Source organism: Lagopus muta, chromosome 12, assembly GCF_023343835.1.
Source record: "Lagopus muta isolate bLagMut1 chromosome 12, bLagMut1 primary, whole genome shotgun sequence".
NCBI lineage: Eukaryota > Metazoa > Chordata > Aves > Galliformes > Phasianidae > Lagopus > Lagopus muta.
In genome coordinates, this window is record NC_064444.1 from 4,265,187 (window position 1) to 4,285,828 (window position 20,642).

The 20,642-nt window shown below is 43.4% G+C and overlaps 1 protein-coding gene across 1 annotated transcript in view; it reads right to left on the reverse strand.

The window, feature by feature from the left end:
* LOC125699041 (c-Maf inducing protein) overlaps positions 1–20,642 on the reverse strand; it is a 123,312-nt gene that overhangs the window by 21,628 nt on the left and 81,042 nt on the right. The window contains exons 4-10 of the mRNA XM_048958115.1: positions 11,561–11,722; positions 10,400–10,441; positions 7,612–7,674; positions 6,483–6,563; positions 3,102–3,205; positions 2,433–2,537; positions 1,311–1,664 (exon numbers count right to left, since the gene is read on the reverse strand). Coding sequence (XP_048814072.1) covers positions 1,311–1,664; positions 2,433–2,537; positions 3,102–3,205; positions 6,483–6,563; positions 7,612–7,674; positions 10,400–10,441; positions 11,561–11,722 — 911 coding nt within the window. The remainder of the gene's footprint in view (positions 1–1,310; positions 1,665–2,432; positions 2,538–3,101; positions 3,206–6,482; positions 6,564–7,611; positions 7,675–10,399; positions 10,442–11,560; positions 11,723–20,642) is intronic.

Consider the following 20,642-nt stretch of genomic DNA (forward strand, 5'->3'; position numbering starts at 1 on the left):
ACCATGAGATGGAGGAAAGACAGATGCCCTGCAATTCTAAATGCTAACATTCCTGAAGGTAGAGAATAGGGTAAGGAAACAAAAATTATCCTTCAGCAGCCTCCTGGTCAAGAATCTAATGGGAACGGTACCTTGGATTCATTTGTCCTGTCTCCAACTCTGTTTGTCCTTACAATTGTATTTGCAAGACAGCTCAACGGTGAGTGAAGTAATTAGATTAAAATTGGTGTTAAATATTCTGAAAATACTGAAAATGTGGGGAAAGAAAACTTTCACAAAATCCTTCATTACAGCATTTGGACTTCATGCAGTTCCTGGAGAATGTGCACCCAGGCTAGCACTTGACTCCACTGTAGTTAAATACAGTTTACAGAGGAGTCTGAATTTTACCCACTGTTGTGTAATATTAAAATAAAAAAAATCAACTATTACTTCATTAAGCCTTTCACTGTTTAAAAATCATTAGTGTTTGCCTATAGACATACTGCAACACAGTAGGAAAGCTGTATGTCAAAGCCAACAAAACTGTTTCAGGTTGTTTTCCTGCATGAACATATGTTCTATTACAAGCTTCTATTCTGCAGTCCACTTTCTGTTTTACTCCTTCTTTCATTTATATATTTATCCAGGAGATAAGCAAGCGTTTCCCAGAGAACTTTGTATTTTACATTCCTCTTGAACATATTCAGAAGATTTGCCTCCCAGGAAACTATGAAGCCATCATACAGTAAAGGGTATTTGAGCACTTGTTCATTATACAGGTTTGCTGTACCAAAGCAATCGATCAACAAACAGAGGATCTATTATAACAGAAGTAAATTTGAGCAGGCCATAAAAATTCTACAAACATGCAAGGAGAATACCTAAATGACAAATACTGTCCTCATTCAGCTCCTGAAGAAGCCAAGGCAGCAGTGCTGCATATTGCTGCACAAGCCACATGCCTAACATGGGTCTACATTTTTGAGCTTTGTCTTGGGCAATCCCAAGAGCCCTGGAGGAGATAAATGGATCTTTTATTTTGGCAGCTAAGAACAAAACAGAAACCACTGGCAACAACGTCCTGTCTTCTGTAACATGCGTGAGGCTCACTGTACAAATAAGCTTTCCCTTTTCATCTTCCTAATGCTATTTTTAGAATGTATTGGCAGTGCCAGATGTCTCTTTCAGAGGCTAGACGCCAGTGCTGGAGTTAGATTTATAACCGTGTGCTTGCTGGCCACAGATGTTGAAGAAGAGAGGCCTGTGGGAAAAGCTCCCCCATTGCTAAGATGACACTGTTCAAAAAGCTGTTTAAAATAGTTACTCACAGCATCTTGAGTATTTCCACATAGCAGCCAAGGATCCTGTCTGCCTGGGCGCTCAGCTCAATGCTCATGGTGCTGCAGGTGGGACTGACCATCAAGCAGTCAATCAGGTTGGGCTCGCTGTCATTGCCCACGTTGGCTGTCATCTTCTGATTAGCCTTGTTGTTGTGCTCCACTTCCACATGGATCTCATTTGAAGTGACAATGACTGGCTTGAGCCGGGATTCAGTCAAGGTAGCCTCCTGAGAGACCAGGTCAGGACTCGTGTGAAGAAGGCGGAGGGGGAGATTAGGCTTTCGGTCACATTGCTGCTGGCAGCCATTCCGAATTTCCTTCAGGCTTGGCGAATTGTCTCGACTGAATTTTAAAAATAAACAAATAATTTCAATAGCCAGACATAACAGTGAAGAGTGGGACAGAGAGAGAAACACGGAGAAACCAAGATCTGTCGCAATTTCCCACTGCTTTTCACCCTAGCCCACCATACTGCTTTCTCCTTTGTGACTGGATTATTGAAATCAACTGTAAATAGTAAAATGCTGTAACAGCACTACTCTGCAGCCCCTACACTACAAAGATTTCAGCTTTTCATTAGTCCAGTGCACATGCCAGTTTAGTATAAAGGTGAACTTTCCCATCAAAGTTGAGCAAAGCTGTAACAGGATCCATGCCCAAGTATGTATCTGGCTACAGTGCATGCCCAGACACTTGTCTGCAGCCCTCATGTCTGGAATTTCTGTTGGACACTACGCAGCCCCTGTCCGTGCTCTACCATGAGGAAAGTCAGATAGCCATAAACAAACAGGAAACACAGCAGACAGGAACCCTTCGTGTCTACTGGAAACTGGCTCGTGTGTCAGGAGCTGCAGCACCTATCTTGTGGTAAGTCAGGAATCAGATTTTCCACAATAATGGAGACAGTATCATGAAACCAGCTCAGGTTCAAAGCTGTGGATATGGAGGGATTTACACACAACCCCTTCTAGCAATGGGTGGAGTGAGAATGAAGACACGCTCCCACACACCCATGCTCACAGCAATCTTGTTTACAGCCTGAATGAAAACTCTTTGATGCCAAGGGTTTGAAAGTGAGAAATACAGGGTGAGCTGAAAATTCATACTGACCTGTTGATAAACTCTTCGTAACATGAATAAATGGCTGCTAAGCAGACAGCTACAAGATTTGGCAGAACTCTAGGATGGGGGCATTGTCCCGTTGGACCGTGCATGCTGAAAAACAAAAGCCAAGATGACAGCACTGCAATGAAGATTTCTGTGGGCAAAAAGAGTCAGACAGAAGGAGGTGCTGGAATAGGCAGTCTTGGGGAATCCTAAGGAAGGTCATAAGAGAGTTATTTTAACATTGTAAATCGCCATCAAATAGTCTACTTCAGACAAAGGCCAAGTTGCTTCTTCAGTTCATTCAATGTGGTATCTCTACAGTTCCTCTGAAAGCTCACATGACTGAGCATTATGGGGTCTAAAGTTGATGGGAATTTCTCTATAAAGGCTTTGAGTCTCAATGTATAATGGAAATGTACATACAGTGGTGTCCATTCACCTCCAGTGTGTATACAGTCAGAAAACCCCATATATTCTCATATATTTGAGAATAAGCTAAAAAAAAGTTTTCAGCAATATTTCCATATGGACACCTCTCACTTATCTGCTGTTTGCCAGTACTGAACCAGCTACTCACAGGTAAGCACAGAGATGAGCAGGGTTGGGAGAAGTAATGGAAATAAGCATGCAGACAGCACTGGAAAATACAGCGTAACATTAAATGTAACTAACCTATGAATAAACTTCTTCACCACCTCCATTCCAGCATTCAGCTCATTCAAAGCCAGAATGTACTCCTGAGTAAACAGACGCAATCGAGGGCATTTCCCAAAATCCTGTCCAAAAAGGAGAGACTCAGTGAAGACGGTGAAACATGCTTGCAGTGTACATTGAAATTGTGGGTGTTCAAAAGAAATCCATTCAAACACAACTGAATTCACTCTGTTCCTATGCTGACAGCTTCAGGAGCACAGTACCACTGCACGCTGAAGTAATGCGCTGCTCCCTAATAATGGCATGCTTTGCAATTTTCTTTCCACTCAGATCTTCAGAGTACTGAGTCCAAGCCCAGGGCCACCAATACAGGAGGGATGTGAACCTGATGAAGCAGGTCCAGAGAAGGGCCACAAAGATGATCAAAGGGCTGAAGCACCTCTCCTATGAAGACAGATTGAGGGAGCTGAGCTCTAGCTTGGAGAACAGAAGGCTGTGGGGAGTTTCTTAGAAAGGCAACTTACGTATGCATTTTTACTTCAATATTTGACATACTGTCTATTCTGTTTTAAGTGAGAATCTTGTTTGACACATGACCTTTAAGTGATTAAGTATAAAACACAGATCAGTTCTCTCTCTAGGGATCTCTACCTTAGGTACAACATGAATTTGACAGGTGAGCTCAACAGTTGCTTGCTTTCAGTCCTGCCGTCAGCAAGGCACCTGCTAACTGAAATCTCACGTCTCCTCACCTTCCATGCTATTTTGAGATGTGAAAGGAGTACAATCTGCTGTCTGATAAGTGCTATTCCTCAGCACATTTCTTCACATTTTTGAAGGTGTAACCTTATGATACAGGTTTTACAGAGCTGCAGAACTAAATTTCTAAGTGTTGAGCAGGACCCACTGCATACCTCCTAGTTTTCCCTCCAGCACCTGGATGGGGAAGAGGAGTCAACACAAAAAACTAAATGGCACCTTTGTTAACATGCCAGGGCTCTGTGAAAGAGAAGACATGCTTCCAAAGTGCCGACAGCTTCTGTTACTTATCTTGCTTTCAGGGACTTCTAGAGCATAACATCTGATAGGTTTTACAACTAGAGAAAATTACCAAAAATGTGAGTGCAAGCCTAGACAGAACAGTGATCCCTTCAAATCTCCATGTCGCTCTTTGCCACTGCTGAATGGATACGTGGTAACTTCACACAGGAAAAGGACTGTCAGTGATTTCACAGTTGGTATTATAATTAAATCCACTGAATATCTAACAGCTCCTCCTGGCAGTGCAAATGCACTTGGTTCCACAGCACGAGATCACACAGACTTCATACCTCCCCTGGTGCCATTTAACTTCATGGGAACTCCTTACACGATAGCTCATGCAGTTACAGTGTATGAATATTTGCAACCCTGTAAGTGCCCTGTAACTGAAATTGGAACAAAAGCCCAAGAGATTGCAAAGAGGATGTCATTGCTGGAAGCTCTAAAATAAAATACCTCCAAAAATAATATGATGCTCTGTCACCACATCAGGTGCTAAGTGATGTACACTATCCATACTGTTCATCCTTAAGATACAAAGCAATAATGGTTGTATTCAAACATTTGGGCTGAGCCCTCAAAGAGCTGAAATCAGAAGGCAGAGAGGCTTCAAGCACTTCCAGAGCAACTCAGCACATCCCCAGCCTACACCTACTAGTGAGCATCAGCATGACAAATGCTATCCTTACTCTTCTGGGACTTCAGCATGATAGACAAATAAAGCACTCTCTCTCTGCTTTATAAGTGTGAAAATGTGAGCAGAATTTGCCACCAACTTACCAGAGATTACAGAGGAAAGTAGTGGCAAAGGTTGGAGCAGACAGCCAGCTTTCCTGCTTTAAGCACACTAAATTGCACGTGGCCTCCTAAGGTTATGAAGTTTACTGCCAACAGCACTGTCTCCCTGAAGGATTACTTTATTTACATGCACACACACACATTCTTTAAAAGACTATTCAGTACAGAAATCCCCAGAGAGCAGTAAAGTGCCCAAATCCACTCCAATTAATATATGACACCGTAAATTCTCTGACTACACACTGCGGTACAGACATGTTGATTTTCAATCTGCAAATGTTAAGTACAGTAAATATACCCAATTCTCTGAAGCTAACCATATACAAGCATTACACTATGCATTTAGATTTTATTTGAGACCCCTCAAGAGCTCTGGATTCTTTAAAAAAAATCAGCCTGAAATCCAAGAATAACATTTACAGAATATTTCATTGAACGCTACAGAATATTCAAAAATGTTTACATGTCTGGAGAGCACAGGCACAGAGCCAGGAATATGACCTTTTCGCCATCTTAGGTTTCCCAGCCAGTTCTGTAAACTCAAGGAGTTAAATAATACTGTTATAAAAATAAGGAATAAGAACTGTTTTCTACTGGGTCCATGCTGTACACAGGAAGACGGGATGGTTTCCAAAATTATACCAGTTAATGAAATGGAATTGCTTCTGTAGTTACAGAGGGATGAGACCCATCCCTGACATCACAGCTAGACTGACTGCTTTAAATATTTTACTTGTTAACATTTTGCCACAGCGTTGTGAAGTAAAATTTGTTTGCATAACATAAAAACCAAGGCTGGAAATTTAATATGCCTCAAAGAATGGAGGACCAGTAAGCACTCTGATCTCCCTTTGGAAAGGAATACAGATCATGCAAGAATGTATTCAGTGTTCAGTGAAGGGAGAAAATTTGGTATACAGGGTGGAAAGAGAGGCTGGTTGGGCAGTCCCCAGCACTTATTCCAATCGCTACCATGGAACTGATTGGTAACATGAAGAGGGAAAGCAGCCTAGGAAAGAACACTTAAATGACAGGAGTTCATAATGCCTGGAATGAGAAGTATGGAGGACAAGTAGGAAAACATAAGGAAACTCAGGAAATTTGCATAAGAATACATTGGACATGAGTCTAAGGAAAAATGGAATTGCAGAGAGTTAGTACTGTCTTAAAGATAAAATGTTCAGAGTCTCAGTTCAAAAATCAAAAAAGCCCCTATTCTGATTTTGCTTTTTAATTGATTTTAAACCAATATAACAGTAAGGATGACATGCAGAGCGTAAACAAGGAGCCAGGTGGGAGAAAGCTGGAGCAGAACGAGTTGGCACTGCTGCCCAGAGAAACACTCATCGAATCACAGCTTTGCCTGAATGCCACTGCATGCTCATTAGTTCTGTATTACGAAGCAATACGTGATTACATGCCACATTCACACTGGGGGGGGGGTGATTTTTGGTGTCACATTGCTTCGTGCCTTTTGGACAAAACAGCATTGCTCATTACACAAGACGTCACAGTAAGATTGCTCTGACTTGCCCAGGTTCCCGTAAAGCACGCACTCACCATGTTGTGTTTGAGAATCCGCTGTACCACTGGTGTGAACACTTCTATCACAACCATTGACCGTGGGCGCTCTCGGCAGTGCTGTAAGGAACAAGTCATTGAGTGAGCTGCAGAATTAGCAACGTGGGTCTCCCTCAGTCCAAGTAATTTGGGCTGCAAAGGGCTCTTGAAGGTCATTTGGTCCAAACTTCTGCTCGAGGCAGGGCTAGTTCTGAAGACACATGAGCCTGCTCGTTAAACCTGCCCACTCAAGTTCTGATTATCTCTAAGGAAGGAGAGTTCGTAGACTGTAATCAAAATTTCCCTTGCTGCAACTGTACAAAGCCTGTCTCATACCTTTAAAGATAATTAAGTTCTGAAGGGAGACCAAAGGCATGAAAAAATATGAAAGTGCCCATGTAGGTTGGAGGCGGGCAACAAGAGTCTTAGAGGTATTTCAGTTTGAGTCTAGAAATAGCCCTAAGGCTGACTTACAAAAGTGAAACAAAGTCAGTGCTGTTTCTTGAAATTTGACCTAATTTCCAGTGTGACTGCTAACAAGTAATTCTGGGTACGAAATTTAAGCAAGATCCAGACAGTCTGACAAATGTACATCCACTCATCGGCAAGCAGATTAAAGCAGACTTAAATCTGAAACACAAAGAAACCTAGAAGAAAAGTAATATTTACAAATTCCAAAGCTTTGCAATCCAAAATACTCCAAACTGTACAGAAAAGATGCAAGCAGAAGCATGGATTTACCAGGAAAGAGGACGAGTCCTTAGGATCTTTCTGCTGACATTACCCAATGACACAGTACCATTAGGCCTGAGTTACACACCACGTTACCAACCCACTGACTTCAGTGATTTTGCATTAACTAAATAGAACACAGTAGGACAACTCATGTACCCTGATTGAGGTGGAGGAGTCTGAAGATCTGAACTCTTATAAATTATCAGTACTATGCAGGCTGATGCAGTAAAAATATGGATCCATTTATCAGACTGCTGCTGTCAGCTATTTCAATATCACTGATTGCTGACCAGAAGATTTGGGCATGAGGTAAGGATTTAAAGAAGAAACCAAAACCCCCTCTGGGAACTACACTCAGGTACAAGCAGGAGATTTCAGAAGGTTGTTTTTATACCTTGCAGAAGAATTCACAGAGGTCGGGAGGAGGATGGTTGTTTTCCAGCAAAGGTGCAATTGCCTTTAGAAAAAGAGAGAAGTAAATTAATTAGAAGACTACAACAGCAGTAAGCTTTTTGAAGGGGATTTTTTTTTCCCCCAGAAAGAGAGGTCACTTCACTTTTAAAAAAGGACAAAAGTATCTATATAGAAATTAGAGATGGGCTGTGCATTTTACGTGTAAGCTTACACTTACTATGAACCCTCTGGAAATCTTTGCTTTCAAATACACCAGTGTAAACCCACAACACTTTTTTTTAAGGGTCTGAATGAAAACAAGAGCAGATCCATTGTTTTGGTATGTAGCACAGCAAGGACAACTCTGCCTCACTGTTTCAGTAATAACATCTCTCTAAAAGATACAACAGAAAAACTTCAAGCAAACATGTGTCTCTTATGAAAGAGTTCAAGCTCACACACAGCCAACAAATCATGAAAAGAAATATAGCACTCATCTTACCTGGAAAGACCCTATTTATCAAAATCAAACATCTAACTTTCTGAAATCATTCCTCTTTTGCTGCTGTGCAAACCAATGTGGTTATGCTTAGCAAATACATTGGAGGTCATACCTGGCACTGAGAGCATAATGAACCTACTTTGTTGTTAGTTCCCTTGTAAATTAGAAAACAGTACTAGAACAATGTATTCTCTCTACATGATGGTGCCTTCGGGCTTTTCCAATCTTGAGCTAAAGGGATTCCCAGTACCCATTTAAAAGACTCTAAACATAGCAGCTAGGACATTTTGTATTGAGCAACTGAACACCAGATATTTTATCTGGATTGGTCTGCAGTTTTACTATGGTAGCCTATTTTGCATTGTGCTCTCCCTCTCATCTTCTTCAGTATTTCAGCCTCAGTGAGTTTGCTCAAAATGTGTTTCACAACAGCCACGTTCACAAGCAAACAGGTTAAGATTAATGTGAATTTCAACAATGAAACCCATATGCACCTGCAAGACCTGTCTGGGCTACCATGTAATATTTGTGAAGCTTCTGTTCATTCTGGTGTGCCAACTACATGTAACTAGTCACTACCTCTGCTGGCAGCACAGCAACAGTGGCCCGATGGAGAAGGCAACGCTGTGCAATGAGACTAGAGCATCTCTGCTACCCACCCAACACCCAAGCTAAAGAACTTTTTTCAATTCACCTCCTGCAGCGTCAGTCATAGCACCTGCCAACCTCCACCAGCCAGGCAATGCAAAAACCCCACGTCTTTGTGTTTGTGTGACCACTGCCAGAGGATCACTGCCTCAGAGGTGGAGCTGGTTGGCTGTCAGCCTACGAAAAAACAAGCTGTTTTGTTCAGCCCAGTCCCTACTGGATGTAGGTAACAGACTTTATCAAGCACGTCCCAACTCTGCCTGTACAGTCACTGTGGAAGAGGGACAACGTGAGAGAAGCCTGTGTTCTTTCTGTGCCCTGTGGTTAAAGGCAGAACCCTGCTGTCTCACATCACCCAGCTGTGAGCAATATCCCTTACCAGGAAGGGATGACTAGTAATATTGATCTGTTCCAGGATCATATAGAGAAGGAAAGATGGTTTCATCCGCACAGCAAATCACTGTGTACTTCTATGACATGACACATATATCAGTAACAGCAGTACTTCCTAATAATAACACAGTTTAGCTGCACAGTAGCAGAAAACACCAACTCCTTCATGGCTGGGCACAACCTGCAGCAGGGCATGACTGAATGAAGCAGCCAGCTCTCAGAACCACTGATAAATGTTGGCTGTAAGGACCTTTAGAGGCCATTTAGCCAAAGCTCCCTGCTCACAGCAGGGCTACCTGACATCTTTTGTTAAAAAGTCCTTCCCTCAAAACACAGCTCTGACTGGAAGTCTGAACTGGAGGAAAACAAAAGCTACAGCAGATCACAAAGAGAAGTAAATGCCACCTCAGAAACTTATCTCAGTGACTGATCACAGCTAAAACGGTATCTTAAGCAGCAGCTAAACACTATTCACACCTACTGGCAGCAACATGCTGCCTTGTCACTTTGCAGAGAGATCCAAGGAGATGTGATACCATCAGGCGGTGAAGTTCTAGATTTGATTACTGGGAAAATCTCCTGGAAATTGCCAGTGACTGAAATTAAATTATAGTGATGGGGAAGCAATTTCCACCTCTCTGATAAATTGTTGAGATTCTGTATTTTGTTACACTGAGGTTGCCATTTGATTCACTTATTTCTATGCCTAAATAAACACAACTTACAGAAGAGATAAAAGTTGAGGAGGGTATTACTACAAACCAAGTGAACAGGGGGTTAAACTGCAGTGGCGCATACACGTAACTACACTTGCAAAAAACAAGCACTTGCTCACATACCACCAGAAATTGAGACATTCTGTGTATGGCAGCATTAGCCCCTCAGGAAACTACTAAGCCTAAGGGTTTTATAGGGCACATCTGGAAATGATGTTTTTTTGACTATTTAAAGTACGTATACAGATACAAACATAGCACTCTATAGCCCAGTAACAAGACCATTTTGAGAAAGGATTAACCCTACTTATGCTGTGCTGTTTCATACAAGGGAACTACCATGAAACATTAAAAGAGGAACAAGAAGCCACATGAAAACTGATAGTCCAAGTGGGTTTGATCCACCCAAAACTTATTGACATTGATAGAAGTGCTTTCCCCTACTTCTCTAGGACAGAGGCTTAAGCAGTAAGAGAAGTGTTATCAACCAATACAGATTTGTCCCCAGATCTGGACAGAAAGTTACTCACCACAATAATGCTCTCATGGTCTTGAGTGGTTAAGTTGTTGTTCTGAAGGGATTAAACAGAAGAAATGAGTGAGCAAACAGTACTGAGCTGGTACACCAGCATACACTGTACTCTGCTACCATCAGGCATCAGAATTGCAGCTCAAGGCTGCAATTGTTTATTTCAGAATTAAATTCATCTTACTAAAATCATTCTCTTAAGGAAGATCTTATACCACCTGGTACAAGAGGCTGTACAAGTTTCCACTTTTTCCTAAGCACTATCAGATTCAAGGCTCCCCAGCCATGAAAGCTGAGCAAGCACCAGGATGCCAGAATAGAATTCAATTAAATGGAAAACTAAAGCTAGTGATAAACTTCTTAAGCCGTTTTCTGCCACCAGGCTGTACAATTCTAAGAAAATTAGTAAAAGAATTGTTGGATACCATTTTTGGTAGTAAAATAACTGCTACAGTTTTCCTGAAGTTCCTTCTTCTAAAATGGACCTGGTACGAGCCAATAAACCTACTGGAAGTCATTGGTTTTGACTAATGCGGTGGTTTTGGCTCTCTCCACAGCATGATCCATTCAGAGGTCACAAAGTTTTAGGCTGTTAAGATCTTAGCTGACTGCAAGAGCACCAGCTAGCAACTTTTATGGTTATCACAAATCTTTGCACATCAGAACTGGCACACCAAAAACCTGCCTGGCATTATACTTCCTATCCATGAAAAGTTAATTATCTGAAACAGATGTAAATGTCTCTGAAGAAGGAGGGTACTTTTCTTTGAGATAACTTGTAATAGAAAGTTGCACGATGAATTTATTAGCAAATACATATTGTTGGCCTTGTTCAGGCATTACCAGCCATGCAAACAAAGCCAGTGGAATAGAAGTCAAGGGGAGTTTCACCACTTACTTGAAATAAGGCTTGAATCAGATCCATAACAAATTTACCATGAATAACCAAACAGAACCCCATAGCCTCAAGAGAAAACACATTGTTTCTGGAAATAAACCTAACATGGATCAAATTCTCTTTTTCTCCAACAAGTACAAATTCCACTCAAATCACGAGCAGAAGAATTTTGAAAGACCAAGTTAAAATAAAACCCACGCATGAACTTTTAAACTATTTGTCCCTCATCTAAAGTGACAGTGTCCTGCAGGAGCATGGCCATACCTCTGAGAGCAGTTTTGAGACGATCTCCAGTGGTGCTTGGTGAATTGAATCATCCTGAAGCGGAGACGTCAGCGCCATATCCACCAGTGTCCTGATCTCCTTCAGCACCACCTCCCAGCGGCTGGGGTTGCTGAGCACCTTCTTGTACTTGTATATCTTCTTCTACAAGGAAAAGGAAAGGCTCGTGTCAACAGCATCTTGCTGATTTAGATGTATGCTTACATTCGACCTTCAAGTGGATTGCTCTGTATTTTGAGTTTGGCCTTTCCTGTTTGCTAAAAGGCTGTACTTAAACACTTTTAAATGGAAAATAAAACCAATGGTTTCTTTTGATTTTGAAACCAGTTTTTAAACTCCACAGCATTTCTTTCCACCACTTTCTCCTGAGAACACCTTACTCCTCAGCCTAACCACAGGTACTTGCTACTGCACTGGTTCCAAAGCTCTAGGACTTTTTAAGGAAGCTAATCACGGGGATGAGGAGGTCAAAATATCATTCCAGAGATGTTTTATTCTATGTTGCTCATTGACGAACTTGCATTCAGAACAAATAAAAACGAACTTCATCACGGTGACAAATTCCCACAGATCCACAGGTCGCTTTTTCTCCCTTTCCTTGAAGGTCAAGAGAAGCTGTTTCATGACTCTCCAGTGGTGACAGGAACACATTGGCTGGGTCTTTAAGCCCTCCCTGCAGCAGCATGTCAGCACTTCCATGCTCAGGCTGCCCAGCAACATCATTCCTCACTCCTTGCTGGCTGCTCTGAGCTCCAGGCAGCTCCCACCAGCTCCTCGGCAGCCACATTGCCACACGACTGCACTGCAGGCTGCTGGCTCTTATAAATAGTGCTGCCCAGAGGAAGTCCACCCGCCCAAATCCCCAGAGGTGACTTAATGAAACTCTAGAATATCAAGGAAGCAATGTCTGGAGTCCAAACACCACTCCTGATGACAGCACGAAGCACATGGAGCAGGGCTTGCCAAGGCACGGGCCTCGAGACCTGCAGGACTGCGTTGGCTCACGTTGGGTCACAAAAACTGCCCATTTCATGCAGCTCGAAGATTTGGCTGAGCTTGAATCATCAATGTGATAAAGCAGACTTTGCAAAGGGTTGACCTGCTTTGATCAGTTTTGGTTTGGGGCTTTGCTACATGCATTTTCCCTTCTCCTCGCTGCTGGGCCCATCCCATCAGGCTGCTCACTCCTTCCCCAGCACAGCAGCAGCTCTAAGAATGCTCAACACAAAGCACAGCCACCTCTGTGCCCTATCTGAAACACAAGAAAAGAGAACAACGCAGAAAAAACAGATTTTGGATGCTCTGGGTTTTTCTGCACTGTTGGAGGAGGTAGAAGAGGCTGGCATTGGGCTGACACCTAAAGGCTGATAAAGCAATCCAATTATCTTTTTAATTGAATTCAGGCAAGTACAAAAGCATGCTGGCAGCAGTTCACACTTCCAGTGCATTTTAAGCCACTGACAAAGCAGAGGAACAGCAAAACATGCTGTGGACGCTACTGAATGTTTTGGATTTCAGAACAGAGCAAAAAACTTTGTACTTCCAAGCCCCTTGGGGCAGGGAGAATGCACCGATGGCTTTAAGCTGCCAGCACTGCTTCCATATCACCTCAGATTTCTTGGAGTAGTTAGGAAACCTGAATCACAGAGAGCTTGATTTTGCTTATCCACAGTTCTCTTTTTAGGGTCTTTTTTGTTGGATCTACTCCAGCACAAAAGAAAGCCAAGTATCCAAGGCAAGGGAGGCTTCCTTTCCTTTTTAGAGACAGCCACGAAAAATTAAAGCTCTCCTGATGCTGACGCACATAGGAGAGAAGACAGAAGGAGCTGTGCTGCCTGCTGAGCTGGGGAGACCTACAAAAGCAGACAGCCACTCACAGGCAACACTCAGGGAAAACCGCCTTTGTGTGCACACCAGCAAAAAGTACCACACACTTCACAGCCTCTGCTTCTGGATCTCAGCACATCAGAGTGCATCACCAAGCTACAGCCTTGAAGGAACACAGCCTTTTGCGTGATGGTGGGAAAGCAGCTGGAAATTAATAAATAAATAGGGATGTTGTCCTGAAGAAGGTTGAACTCTGCTGTCCTGAACCTTTGCCCATGGTTACGCCACTGTTTTTCTCAGCGGAACGCTTTTCACTGTTGAGTGCCTTGCTGAAAGCCTCAATTAAAGCTTGAACCCTATCAGTCAGATACAGAAGCAATTTGCTTTGTATCAGCGTGCACTTGGCCAACACCGAGCCATCTGCTCTATTCTACCTGCGCTGATTCCGGAGTGAGGGAGAAACAATTGCTCATGAGCTTAAAAGCAAAGCTGCTGGGCAAAGACCTGTAGTGGAGAACAGGCATGTGGACATGAGCAGGGAGCTTCCTTGCCTGAACACAGTGTGAAAGATGCCTTCACTTGCTCACACGGCATTCATCACAAGATTAATGTGTACAAGAAAAATCCTGGGCTGGGAATCCAGCTTCACACGGATTTTGCTAAAAGCAGCAGCTCCTGAGACCACTTATGTGAGTAAAAATAACACATGCCAGCTTGGAATTTGACCCTTCTAGTTACTGACCAGCCAGAACCACAGAGCTAACGTCATTCCAAAAACCTTGCTAAGCTGACTCTTAAAACAAAACCACTGAATTTAATAAGTATCCAGAAGAAGAAGCAGCATAGGGAATAAGTGACACTGACAGGGCATCCTTCATTCTCAAATCACTCTAATTAATTAAGTCTTGCAGAAACCCAAGGATCTAACTCTAAATCCTCTTTTAGAGGAGGAGGAATTGAAGCCCACATGAGAAAAATTACTTATCCAATGTTATTAAGCAAGCATGTGACAAAAATCTGTAGGCAGTGGTTTTTGCCATCAGTGTTCAAAAGCTTTTGAACATTGCTATGAACAGAAAGCTCAGTAGAGTCTACGGCATAGGAAACTTTCAGCTTTTTTAAATGACATCTTCATATGCTATTCTATCCCATGATGGACTCATCTATAGCCCTGCTCATTCACCACTTCCCCGGACAGGGATGATAATACTGTATTGTTGAGAACTAAGAAATAGGAACTCCAATGCACAAAAATGTAAGGCATGGCACAGCTGCTTTTCTTGACCCCAAGAAGACCTTTCATGTAAAGAATACCTTAAAGCAGCCAGCACGCTTGAGCCAAAAAGGACAGGATGAAGTCGGCCATCCTGATGACCAAACCTCATCCCTGCTTTGCCACATTCTGTATTTTTGAGATCCAGTCTTCCTGTCAGCAAATATATGACATTAGAAAAAATAACTAACTCTAATCCTTAATAGCCAGTTAAGTTTTAGTTCTCTGTTCTTCAATCCTTTTCCACACGACACCCAACTAATCACTTATTTTATGGCCAAGCAGGAGCTATGGCAGGGATGTACATGGCTCTGAGGGCCACGTGTGCCAGCAATTGTTTATTTCTTGCTGGGCAACGAGGGCAGTTCCAGCAGAAGGGAAAAGGTCACCCTCCTGCACAGAGGTCCCCTGGCACAGTGAGGGGTGGCAGAGCCAAGCTGGTAATATAGCTTTATTTGGATGGAGCTTATGTGAAATGCAGGTATCTCTGGCTGGACACAAGTGTACAGAGGAACAAAAAGCACAGAGAACTGGAACTGTTTTCCCCTCTGCTGCAGAACACTTTGTTAAAATGCTGTATAATAAGAAATGGGAAAATTTGCTGGCAATGTTCAACACTCATTTTGGCTTGTCCTACAAAAGCTAGGAGCTATACCAAGTATTCTTGAGCACCACCTGCTGGCATCTTGGTTATTAACCCAATACCTTGAGGACAACAAGGATGGCATCCCCAGAACTCAGCTAGATCCACATTCTGATACAACATAAAAATAACCTGTCGCTAACCTGTGCTTCCCCATTATCCAGGGATAGACTCAAATCAGCAGCTAGATCTACCAATATGAAGAAAAGCAACTTACTTGACTAAGTCCACAAAAAGTTCCATTCAAGGTAAAGGGCTGAGGCTATTTACATAAAGCCTCACAAATCAAGGAGCTCGGATTGCTCTTATTGCAGCAAACTCCTGACCTTCTGAAGGTTTTGCACAGCAACACTTATGCACTGCTCCCTACTGTAGCTGAAGTTTCATAAGCTGAACACTTCCTGATCTTCACTCAGTGAAGGTCTACATAACTCTTCAGTTTCTGCCAATTTGCATTAAAAATTCTTGAAGAAATTGAGATTATTTATGGCACTGAGATTGGCACCCATGAATCTAGACCCTGAATAAATACATCAAGTGGCAGTCTCTGCCCTGAGCAGCTCATGGTCTAGATGATTAAAGGTAGGAAGGAGAAGCAGTGCAAGTACACTGAGATGATTTCCTTGTGATTTCCAGAGTGAGACTGAAGTCTTCTGTCTCCCCGCTAATCTCTAACTCACATCTAAATAAAAGCACCACCAACAAGCACTGGGCAGCAGGGAGCGAGCTGAAAGCTGATATCCCCTTGCTGTGTTTCCCAATTGCAACATCTCCCTGGAAACCTCTTTTCAGCCTATATTCATTAACCTCTTATTTTTTGTTTCCTATTTCTTCCCCTTTTCCTCCCTTCCCCCCCCACACTGGTGTCTACCACCTCGCTCCAGACCTCAGCTAACCCAGGCAAGAAACCTGGGACACCCAAATCAGCACTGTTTCAAAGCTACCTGAGTTCAACGGGTTCAGCAAGCGGTGACGTGGGTTGAGTTGTTACTAATACACAAGCTGGAACAACTGAATGGGCACTTGCCACAGGCGCAGAGCTTGTCCTTTGCTCAGATACCACTGGGACAATACAGTGCAGGAGCAGAAGAATGCTGAAGTAAACAGAATTTTAAAAGGATGAAACACAGATCCCATTTCAGCTTGGGGGAAAGGAAGAAAAGGACTGAGGGGCTCACAGGGCAGCTCCTCACTGCAGCTGTGATGCCCACGTGCTGAAGAACTTCCAAAGTGTATTATGTTTGCACTACATACACACCCACCTCCTTTGATCAGAACCATCCCCTGCTTGACCATGCTTCCAGGCTTGTGCTCTCTGATGCCTTCAAGACCACTGCAAAGATACCCTTCATCAACAAGGAGGGATGAAAGGATGAGAAGGAAAGGATAGCCTACCAAAGGTCTCAAATTTAGAGACCCCACTGAAAACAAATTTGCATGTGAATATAGCTTATGTGCTTCCAGAAACTGAAGGCAACTGAAAAACCGTAGCTTCCTTCTAGCCCCACATGGGGAAGGAAGAGCATGCCAGTGGTGAGCTTCCCACGAGCAAGCAAGGATCTGGGCTTTGCTTTCACTGGTCTCTTGCCTTTCTCTCAAATCCCTGCCTGAAGCCTTTTGTCACAAAGATGCAGGAGCACAGCTGGCAGATCCCAAAGCAAGTCCTGTAGCTGTGTATTTGAGATGCTGTTCCCCAGCTAGAAAACGCAAAAGGCCAACAGCAGCTGAAGCTGCACTCTGCATGGGCTAATGCGGTTACTCTCGTAACCAGACCTGTCCACACGGGAGAGCTTTTGGCAGGGCCCACTTTGATGCATTCCCCGAAACCCTCCATCCCTGCTTCCATTTCCTTTTGGCAAACACTCCCATTCTTCAGGCCACGGTTCCAGCATCAGCTTTACACTTCAGGTTGGCAAAACATCAGCTTTCATCCTGCACACAGCAACTGCTGTTCTGTATTTCTCATACTGGAGCCAAGCTAGGGTTTGTTTTTAATGTTGCTTTGGCTATGCAGAATTTCACTATGACTGCAGATAGGTTTCTAGCAGAAGCACAAGATGCTCCTCCCTTGCAAAAAAACATTAGTAGAGACAGTGCTGTGGTCTTGGATTGCAAACCCCATGCAACGTCTCCCCAAAAGAATAAATGTTTTAGAAGATGAGGTTTGTAGTGGTCGTTCTTTTGTTTTTAAGCTTAAGTTGCATGGTACCTTTCCTCCTAATCTTGGGCAGGATGAAAAACTTCATTATAACTGACCACCACTGTTGTCCTTCATGTACTGGAGAGCTCTGCTCTGCTGCAGACTGGTCAGGTCCACAAACCCCTCCTGAGCTGCTTTAAAATCCTAAGGAGAAAGAGTGAGAAAATTCCCCAAGCAGAGGTTGCAGGAGTTGCACAGTTAGGGCAGAAGCCAGACACCTGCTTCATCTGCAGCTCTGTGACAGCCTCTGACTCATCACCAGGGGGAAGGTTCAGTTGCACTGAGGCACAGCCATCTCCCCCTTTGCAGGACCTCACTGCTCCCTGCTGCAGTGTTTTTGGCCCTTTTTTTCCAGAGCAGCCACTGCTTGGATTGTACCCTGTCTGGGCATCAGGATTGCTGTGGACACAGCCCACAGCTTGCAGACGGGGGCAAGTCTGACATGCTTCTGCATTTGAGATTCTGCATCACACGCTGCAGTCAGCACAATCACATTCCATCAAAAATAAATAAATAAATAAATAAATAAATAAAATAAAACAGAATAAAATAAAATAAAATAAAATAAAATAAAATAAAATAAGCTATCGGATGAAAAGCAGGACTATGTGTGTACCATATACACTTTCCCAAACCTGCAGTGGACTAACTGCAATGCAGTGTGTGTGGAAAATAAATAGCATTCAACTACAGCAGGCACTGCCTGACTGAGGAGCTTAGCATGAATCAAAGAAATCAAAAGTCACAAAGCACTGTGACATTAAGACTCTTACACAGGTGCAGCACTTGCTGTGCACAGCCCTAACACAACCAGCTGTGTTACAGAACACCCCTGACACCAAACAGAACTGCTCCAGGTTTCTAATACCTATTTGTGCACTTTATATTCCACTCATGATGGCTGTGTCTGTGGAGCCTGGTCCTTGACATCCACCAGCACTCAGGCTGCGGTGGGAATAAATGACTTTGCCACTGCAGAGAAGAGATAGTGCGTAGGAAAAAAACGAACACGCACAATCTTATCACTGCACTTTGGCCAGGTCTGCCAGAGAAAAAGCTGTGCACAAGGCCACCGTGGAGAACAGCCAGGCACATACCTGCTGTGCAGAACCACCCCACTGACCAGCACCCTTCCCATTCCATGCAGCACAAGAGCCATTCTTCACCGGGAAAGCACGGCACTGCCTTACTGCACGGCTGCAGAATTTATGCGAGTCCTTTCGGGCACAGAGGCACCCTGATCAGGGAAATTGCCACCTGAGAAACCACCTCAAATTAGGATTAAGCAGCTGCTAATGCTACATGTGGTAGGAACTGTTAACAAAAGATAATCTCTGGAAGAGAATCCATTCCAGTTCTGTCTTCTGGGAGATGCCAGTCAGCTTTGGTAGCACCATGAGAGAATTATTTCTTCCCAGATATGCAAATCAGATTAAAAAGCCACATCATCCCCTTTCATTATTATTTTCTGCTGCTAGCAGTGGGCACCCTCACTTTTTCCTGCCCTCCTCCCCACTCTCCAGTCAGCAAAACCTTCCAAATGGACGCTTACCCACCTTTTTCACTCTCTCCTCCTTGGCAAATGCATTATTTTGCTGAGTTTCTAGCACTCCAGCACCATAAATGGCTTTGAGATTGGCTTCTCTCTCATGTGCACCTGCATCATCAATGTCGTCAGCAAGAGAGATGTGCACGGCTCGAGGAGCGTGTTTGTGTCAGAGAGCTGCTGCAGAGCCTTAGGGAGAGCATGGATACTGGATACTGATTTGATGCTTGCAAGCATCTTAAAAGGACCTTGAAAAAAAACAGGGTATTTCTGGCTTCAGATCCCTAGGCTTCAGAGCTCTGAATTTCCCACTTTCTCACAGGGAAATACCAGGTTTCAGAACAGCACCTGCATCTGAGATATTTTTATACCCACATTTTCCACATTTTTATATCCCATCTCACTGCACCAAATCAGCACAAATCACCAAATCTACTGCAGTCCTTTAGCCTACTAAAATGCCACCAGATCTGCAATTTGCATTCTTAATTCTGCCTTGTACAAACACTGTGTGATATGCAAGACCCAACCAAGACCAGTAGTGTGCAGTTAGCCTGCGTGACCCTAAGGCCAGCGTCCTCACAGGGGACTCCAGACTGTGAGGTGCCACCACTTCAGAGCGGGGCTGATCCAAACAAGTCATAAAACCACCTGCTGCCCTTAATGCACCTATTAGGCCACAGCCTAACAATGGAAGCTTCCCATCTCAAATACTACAGTAAAGAGACACATGCGTATGCACTGGATACACAAATAAGAAACAAATGTGCAAGACAGGAAAGAGAAATCTAAAACAACACCTAGATCTCCTTTGCTGCTTCGGGCTCCTTTAAGTCTTCTCCAGATACTCATGAAGTAATTGGCAAGAGTCCTCAAAGCATCAATAATGCAGAACTGGGTCCCAATACAGCAGCTTAACAAGGCACTTAGTGCATGCCAGCTCCCGGAGTCAGGCTTTCACACCCAGTGCATCGTGTGAGCAGGATAATTACACTCCTGGGAAAGACTGCCAGTGCTGTGTTTGTAAGAGACCTGCTGAGCACCCGATTTTTAGCTTTCCTCTACAGCTAGGAACCTGAGCAAGGGTTTAATGTTGGTGCAGCACTGCACTATGGCATCTCTAGAGGAGAAGCTGTGATTCAGTGAAACTAGTGGTCACCCTGACCTGGAAATCTTGAATTGCAAAGAATTAGCTGTATGGGCAGCCCTGCAATAATGCTGAAGAGTGACTTGTCAGGACAGAAATGAGAATCCCCTTGGCTGGTAGTTCAGCATTCCTGAGAAGCAGCATACTCCTGCAATTGTATTTACTCCTCTTCAGAGCTGAGACCTAAGTACACAGTAACAATCTGGCCTGTTTATTCAGCTGTTTTTGACACCCTTCTATCTTCAGACCTAATATTAGTTTGAATAGGATAGCATCCAAGTCCAGAGTTGAAAATTTAGAGTTGGTCCTGACTTTGCTAAAGCAAGACAGAAAATGACTATCCAGCTTCTACCTGAATTTCACTACTAGCTGATGAACTGCCCTGAGCTCTGCCTCCTCAAAAAACAGTCTGGCGTTTGAGAAAAGGG